Source organism: Prinia subflava, unplaced genomic scaffold (assembly GCF_021018805.1).
Source record: "Prinia subflava isolate CZ2003 ecotype Zambia unplaced genomic scaffold, Cam_Psub_1.2 scaffold_58_NEW, whole genome shotgun sequence".
Classification (NCBI taxonomy): Eukaryota; Metazoa; Chordata; class Aves; order Passeriformes; family Cisticolidae; genus Prinia; species Prinia subflava.
Window position 1 is genome coordinate 240081 of NW_026961065.1, and position 7420 is coordinate 247500.

The 7420-nt window shown below is 59.2% G+C and overlaps 1 protein-coding gene across 1 annotated transcript in view; it reads left to right on the forward strand.

The window, feature by feature from the left end:
- The window catches only part of ARHGAP23 (Rho GTPase activating protein 23), a 50224-nt gene that overhangs the window by 17323 nt on the left and 25481 nt on the right, over nt 1–7420 (forward strand). Inside the window, exon 2 of the mRNA XM_063425197.1 lies at nt 3316–3495. Within this exon, the coding sequence (XP_063281267.1) occupies nt 3316–3495 (180 nt within the window). The remainder of the gene's footprint in view (nt 1–3315; nt 3496–7420) is intronic.

Consider the following 7420-nt stretch of genomic DNA (forward strand, 5'->3'; position numbering starts at 1 on the left):
TTCCTAAATTCCCAAATTCCCGATTCTCCCTGGTTTTGGTGGTGCCAGCACATCAGGCAGTGCCCTCTGCTCCCCTCGGAGCTGCTCCCACCCCAGCCAGATGTGCTGCCAGATGTGCAGCCACAGCCAGCAGCACCAGGGCTGTGCCGAGCCCTGCCAAACTCAGGTGTTGGCTCTCTCCAAATCCCTCCTCGGTGCCAGGAGTGGTGACTCCGGCCGAGGCAGCGGGGAAGGGGCCGGGACTTGGGCAGGGTCCCCATGGACCCTCCCGGGGTCCCAAATTCCCGATTTGGGATTCCCAAATTCCCAATTTGGGATTCCTAAATTCCCAAATTCCCAATTTGGAATTCCCAAATTCCCAAATATTCCCAAATTCCCGATTCTCCCCGGTTTTGGTGGTGCCAGCACATCGGGCAGTGCCCTCTGCTCCCCTCGGAGCTGCTCCCACCCCGGCCAGATGTGCTGCCAGATGTGCAGCCACGCCGAGCAGCACCAGGGCTGTGCCGAGCCCTGCCAAACTCAGGTGTTGGCTCTTTCCAAATCCCTCCTCAGTGCCAGGAGTGGTGACTCCGGCCGAGGCAGCGGGGAAGGGTCCGGGGCTCGGGCAGGGTCCCTGTGGACCCTCCCGGGGTCCCAAATTCCCGATTTGGGATTCCCAAATTCCCAAATTCCCGATTTGGGAATCCCAAATTCCCGATTCTCCCCGGTTTTGGTGGTGCCAGCACATCGGGCAGTGCCCTCTGCTCCCCTCGGAGCTGCTCCCACCCTGGCCAGATGTGCTGCCAGATGTGCAGCCATGAGGAGCAGCACCGGGGCTGTGCCGAGCCCTGCCAAACTCAGGTGTTGGCTCTTTCCAAATCCCTCCTCGGTGCCAGGAGTGGTGACTCTGGCAGAGGCAGCGGGGAAGGGGCCGGGGCTCGGGCAGGGTCCCTGTGGACCCTCCCAGGGTCCGAAATTCCTGATTTGGGATTCTTAAATTCCCAAATTCCCAAATTCCCGATTTGGGATTCCCAAATTCCCCATTGTCCCCGGTTTTGGTGGTGCCAGCACATCGGGCACTGCCCTCTGCTCCCCTCGGAGCTGCTCCCGCCCTGGCCAGATGTGCTGCCAGATGTGCAGCCATGAGGAGCAGCACCAGGGCTGTGCCGAGCCCTGCCAAACTCAGGTGTTGGTTCTCTCCAAATCCCTCCTCGGTGCCAGGAGTGGTGACTCTGGCAGAGGCAGCGGGGAAGGGGCCGGGGCTCGGGCAGGGTCCCTGTGGACTCTCCCGGGGTCCCAAATTCCCGATTTGGGATTCCTAAATTCCCAAATTCCCGATTTGGGATTCCCAAATTCCCAAATATTCCCAAATTCTCGATTGCCCCCGGTTTTGGTGGTGCCAGCACATCGGGCAGTGCCCTCTGCTCCCCTCAGAGCTGCTCCCACCCCAGCCAGATGTGCTGCCAGATGTGCAGCCACAGCCAGCAGCGCCGGGGCTGTGCCGAGCCCTGCCAAACTCAGGTGTTGGCTCTCTCCAAATCCCTCCTCGGTGCCAGGAGTGGTGCCAGCGCTGCCCCAGTTCCTCCACAGCCCCGTTCCCTCTCCCAGTACCAGCCCTGGGAGCTGTGGGATGGAGCCACATCCCCTTGTCCCCATCTGCTCCTCGGGGAAGTGTCCCCTGCCACATCCCTGCCTCGTTTTGTGTCCCCAACACCTCCCCGGCAGCTCTTCCCGGCTTTGCCCGAGGTTGTGGCTGTGGCAGCCTCAGAAGGGACCTTTTGTCCCCAAGTCCCGTCCCCTCGTGTCCCCTCCTGGGTCCCATCCAGAGCCCCGGGCAAAGCTCATTTATTTTAATTTCCTTTCCATTCATCTCCTTCCCAAATGCCCCACAGGAGGAGTCGGGGGTGGGAGGCCGGAATTCGCTGGTGGAGGGGTTGGGATTAGGGGAGGAGGGGGAAAGTTTGGGATTGGAGGGTGATTTTTGGGAATGGAGGGTGATTTTTGGGAACGAGGGGTGAGTTTTAGGAATAGAGGGTGAGTTTTGGGAATGGGGTGTGAGTTTTGGGAATGGGGAGTGATTTTTGGGAATAGAGGGGTGAGTTTTGAGATTGGAGGGTGATTTTTGGGAATGGAGGGTGAGTTTTGGGAATAGGGGGTGATTTTTGGGAATAGAGAGTGAATTTTGGGAACGGGGTGTGATTTTTGGGAATGGAGGGTGATTTTTGGGAATGGAGGGTGATTTTTGGAAATGGGGGGCAAGTTTGGGAATGGAGGGTGATTTTTAGGAAAGAAGGGTGAGTTTTGGGAATAGAGGGGTGATTTTTGGGAATGGAGGGGTGATTTTTGGGAATGAAGGGTGAGTTTTGGGAACGAGGGGTGATATTTGGGAATGGAGGGGTGATTTTTGGGAATAATGGGTGAGTTTTGAGAATAGAGGGGTGAGTTTTGGGAATGGAGAGGTGATTTTTGGGAATGAGGGATGGGTTTTGGGAATGAGGGATGGGTTTTGGGAATGAGGGATGGGTTTTGGGAACGAGGGGTGATTTTTGGGAATGGGGGGTGAGTTTTGGGGATGGGGGGTGATATTTGGGAATGGAGGGGTGATTTTTGGGAATAATGGGTGAGTTTTGAGAATAGAGGGGTGAGTTTTGGGAATGGAGAGGTGATTTTTGGGAATGAGGGATGGGTTTTGGGAATGAAGGGGTGATTTTTGGGAATGAGGGATGGGTTTTGGGAATGAAGGGGTGATTTTTGGGAATGGAGAGGTGATTTTTGGGAATAGAGGGGTGATTTTTGGGAACGAGGGGTGATATTTGGGAATGGAGAGGTGATTTTTGGGAATAGAGGGGTGAGTTTTGGGAATGAGGGATGGGTTTTGGGAATGAGGGATGGGTTTTGGGAATGAGGGATGGGTTTTGGGAACGAGGGGTGATTTTTGGGAATGGGGGGTGAGTTTTGGGGATGGGGGGTGATTTTTGGGAATGGAGGGTGATATTTGGGAATGGAGGGGCGATTTTTGGGAATAATGGGTGAGTTTTGAGAATAGAGGGGTGAGTTTTGGGAATGAGGGGTGATTTTTGGGAATGAAGGGTGATTTTTGGGAATGGAGAGGTGATTTTTGGGAATAGAGGGGTGATTTTTGGGAATGGGGGGTGATTTTTGGGAACGAGGGGTGATATTTGGGAATGGAGAGGTGATTTTTGGGAATAGAGGGGTGATTTTTGGGAACAGTGGGTGATTTTTGGGAACGGGTCACACCTCACCCCCCACCACAGGTCTCAGCCTGCAGCACACAGTGAACTCCCCAGCAGTGACACCTTGTCCTTGTCCCCACAGCCAACGCCCGGCCGCAGAGATGGGACCTCCCCGAACGCCAACGCGCCCCCCGAGGGGGGCTCCTTGCCCTGGGTGGGCCCCAGGACGGTGGCGCTGCGCAAGAGCCCCCAGGGCGGCTTCGGCTTCACCCTGCGCCATTTCATCGTGTACCCCCCGGAATCGGCCGTGCTCCCGGCCAAGGTAGGGCTGGGACCGGGGAAAGGCTGCAGGAGGAAGAGGATGGAGGCAGGAGAAACTGGGGGTGGGCAGGGGGATGAGGGGTGCAGCATCCGTCCCCTGCTTCCTTCAGGAGAGTGTCCAGAGGGGACAGCGAGGCTGGAGAGGGAACACAAACCCTGTGAGGGAGCTGGGGGTGCTCAGAAGAACACCCAGAACTTTCTCCAGAAGTCTCCTGGAGAAAAGGAGGCTCAGGGGTGACTTTGTCACTCTCTAAATCCTCCTGAGAGCTGGGGGTGCTCAGAAGAACACCCAGAAGTTTCCTGGAGAAAAGGAGACTCAGGGGTGACTTTGTCACCCTCTAAAACCTCCTGAGACGTGGCTGTGCTCAGAAGAACACCCAGAACTTTCTCCAGAACTTTCCTGGAGAAAAGGAGATTTGGGGGTGACTTTGTCACTCTCTAAATCCTCCTGAGACGTGGCTGTGCTCAGAACACCCAGAACTTTCTCCAGAACTTTCCTGGAGAAAAGGAGATTTGGGGGTGACTTTGTCACTCTCTAAATCCTCCCGAGAGCTGGGGGTGCTCAGAAGAACACCCAGAACTTTCTCCTGGAGTTTCCTGGAGAAAAGGAGACTCAGGGCTGACTTTGTCACTATTTAAAACCTCCTGAGAGGTGGCTGTGCTCAGGTGGGGTTGGTCTCTCTCTCCAGGCAGGAGGAGAGGACACAGCCTGGAAATTCAGGCTGGGTGTGAGGAAAAAAGGTTTTTACAGGAAAAAAAAAAGATGAAATCCTGGAATGGGCTGCCCGGGGAGGCGGTGGAGTCACCATCCCTGGGCTGAGGAAAAGGTTGGATGTGGCACTCATGGTTTGATAGAGGTGTTAGGGTTGGACTCAGTGATCCTGGAGGTCTCTTCCACCCTGGAGATTCTGTTTTGTTTGTGCTCACAACAGATTTTCACAAGGCCATTTCCTCTGGAGTGACACCAGGACGAGAGGACACAGCCCCAGGCTGTGCCAGGGGAGGTTTAGGGAAAAAGCTTTTCACAGAAAGGGCGATAAAATATTGGAGTGACCCAGGGAGGTGGTGGAGTCACCATCCCTGGAAATGTTTAGGAGAAGATTGGATGTGGCACTCATGGTTTGGTGGAGGTGTTAGGGTTGGGTTGGACTCGGTGATCCTGGAGGTTTCTTCCAGTCTGGTGATTCCTTGATTCTGTGATTCCTTGATTCTGTGATTCCTTGATCCTGTGATTCTGTGACTCCTTGATCTTGTGATTCCTTGATTCTGTGATTCCTTGATTCTTTGATCCTGTGACTCATTGATTCTGTGATTCCCTGATCCTGTGATTCCCTGATTCTGTGACTCCTTGATTCTGTGATTCTTTGATTCTGTGATTCCTTGATCCTGCGATTCCTTGATTCTGTGATCCTGTGATTCCTTGATTCCTTGATTCTGTGACTCCTTGATCCTGTGATTCCCTGATCCTGTGATTCCTTGATCCTGTGATTCCTTCATTCTGTGATTCCTTGATCCTGTGATTCCTTGATTCTGTGATTCCTTCATTCTGTGATTCCTTGATCCTGTGATTCCTTCATTCTGTGATTCCTTGATCCTGTGATTCCTTGATTCTGTGATTCCTTCATTCTGCAATTCTGCGATTCTGTGATTCCCTGATCCTGTGATTCCTTGATTCTCTGATTCCTTGATCCTGTGACTCCTTGATCCTGTGACTCCTTGATCCTGTGATTCTTTGATCCTGTGATTCTTTGATTCCTTGATTCCTTGATCCTGCAATTCTGCTTCGTTGGGGCTCCTGGAGCCCCCGTGGCGATCCCACCCTGGGCTGGAGGAGCCCCTGGAGCTCTGGGCAAGCAGCACTCCCGGAGACATCCCGGAGCCTTTTGGGCTGTGGGATTGTCACAGAGAACCCCTCAGCATCGCTGGGCACGGCAGGAAAAGGCACCTCCGAGCCCCCGAGGCCAGGCAGGGCTGGCGGATTTTTGGCTCCCGCTTTCCTGGCTGTTGGCAGGGATTTTCCAGCCGGATCTGTGCTGGCATCTGTGTCTGGGTCACCCGTCCTGGTGACGCCTTTTGGGAGGACACGGCCCTGGCGTGGCACCACCCGGGCAGTGCCTTTCCCCTCAGGGATGGAGAAATCCCTTGGAGACACCCAGCAGCAGCTCCCAGCGTGGATGGAGAGCCCTCCACACCCCAGGGATGAGCCAGCTCCGAGCTCCTGGAATTCAGAACCCATTTTTGGTGGATGAAAGAAAATCTCTCTGTTTGAGGAGAGCCTGGGATCTGTGTGGTCCCACCCTTCCCTTTCCCTGCTCCAGGCTGGGAAGATCCCTGGATCATCCCATCACCCCTGGAGCCCAAAACTGCTGCCCCACAGCCCCAGCTGCTGCCCCACGGCCCCGGCTGCCCCACAGCCCTGGCTGCCCCACAACTGCTGCCTCATGGCTCCGGCTGCCCCACAGCTCTGGCTGCCCCACAGCTCCGGCTGCCCCACGGCCCCGGCTGCTGCCCCACGGCCCCGGCTGCTGCCCCACAGCCCCGGGACTGCCCCACAACTGCTGCCCCACGGCTCCGGCTGCCCCACAGCCCCGGCTGCCGCACAACTGCTGCCTCATGGCTCCGGCTGCCCCACGGCCCCGGCTGCTGCCCCACGGCCCCGGCTGCTGCCCCACAGCCCCGGGACTGCCCCACAACTGCTGCCCCACGGCTCCGGCTGCCCCACAGCCCCGGCTGCCGCACAACTGCTGCCTCATGGCTCCGGCTGCCCCACGGCCTCGGGGCTGCCCCACAGCTCCTGCTGCCCCACGGCTCCGGCTGCCCCACAACTGCTGCCCCAGGGCCCCGGCTGCACCACGGCTCCGGGGCTGCCCCACAGCTCCGGCTGCCCCACGGCTCCGGCTGTTGGCCCACAACTGCTGCCCCACAGCTCCGGCTGCCCCACGGCTCCGGCTGCCCCACTGCCCCGGCTGCCCCATGGCTCCGGCTGCCCCACAGCTCTGGCTGCCCCATGGCTCCGACTGCCCCACAGCCCCGGCTGCCCCACAACTGCTGCCCCACGGCCCTGGCTGCCTCTCCAGCTGCCCCACAGCTCCGGGGCTGCCCCACGGCTCCGGGGCTGCCCCACGGCTCCAGCTGCCCCACGGCCCCGGCTGCTGCCCCACAGCTCCGGCTGCCCCACAACTGCTGCCTCATGGCTCCGGCTGCCCCATGGCCCCAGCTGCTGCCCCACAGCCCCGGCTGCTGCCCCACAGCTCTGGCTGCCCCACAGCTCCTGCTGCCCCACGGCCCCGGCTGCTGCCCCACAGCTCTGGCTGCCCCACAGCTCCTGCTGCCCCACAGCTCCGACTGCCCCACAGCTCTGGCTGCTGCCCCACAGCTCCGGCTGCTGCCCCACGGCCCCGGGGCTGCTCCACGGCCCCGGCTGCCCCACAACTGCTGCCCCACGGCCCCGGCTGCTGCCCCACAGCTCTGGCTGCCCCACAGCTCTGGCTGCCCCACAGCTCCGGCTGCCCCACAACTGCTGCCTCATGGCTCCGGCTGCCCCACGGCTCCGGGGCTGCCCCACAACTGCTGCCCCATAGCCCCGGCTGCCCCACGGCTCCGGCTGCCCCACAACTGCTGCCCCACAGCTCTGGCTGCTGCCCCACAGCCCCGGCTGCCCCACAACTGCTGCCTCATGGCTCCGGCTGCCCCACAACTGCTGCCCCAGGGCCCCAGCTGCACCACGGCTCCGGGGCTGTCCCATGGCTCCGGCTGCCCCACGGCTCCGGCTGTTGCCCCACAACTGCTGCCCCACAGCCCCAGCTGCTGCCCCACGGCCCCGGTTGCCCCACGGCTCCAGCTGCCCCATGGCTCCGGCTGCCCCACGGCTCCGGCTGCTGCCCCACAACTGCTGCCCCACAGCCCCGGGGCTGCCCCACTACCCC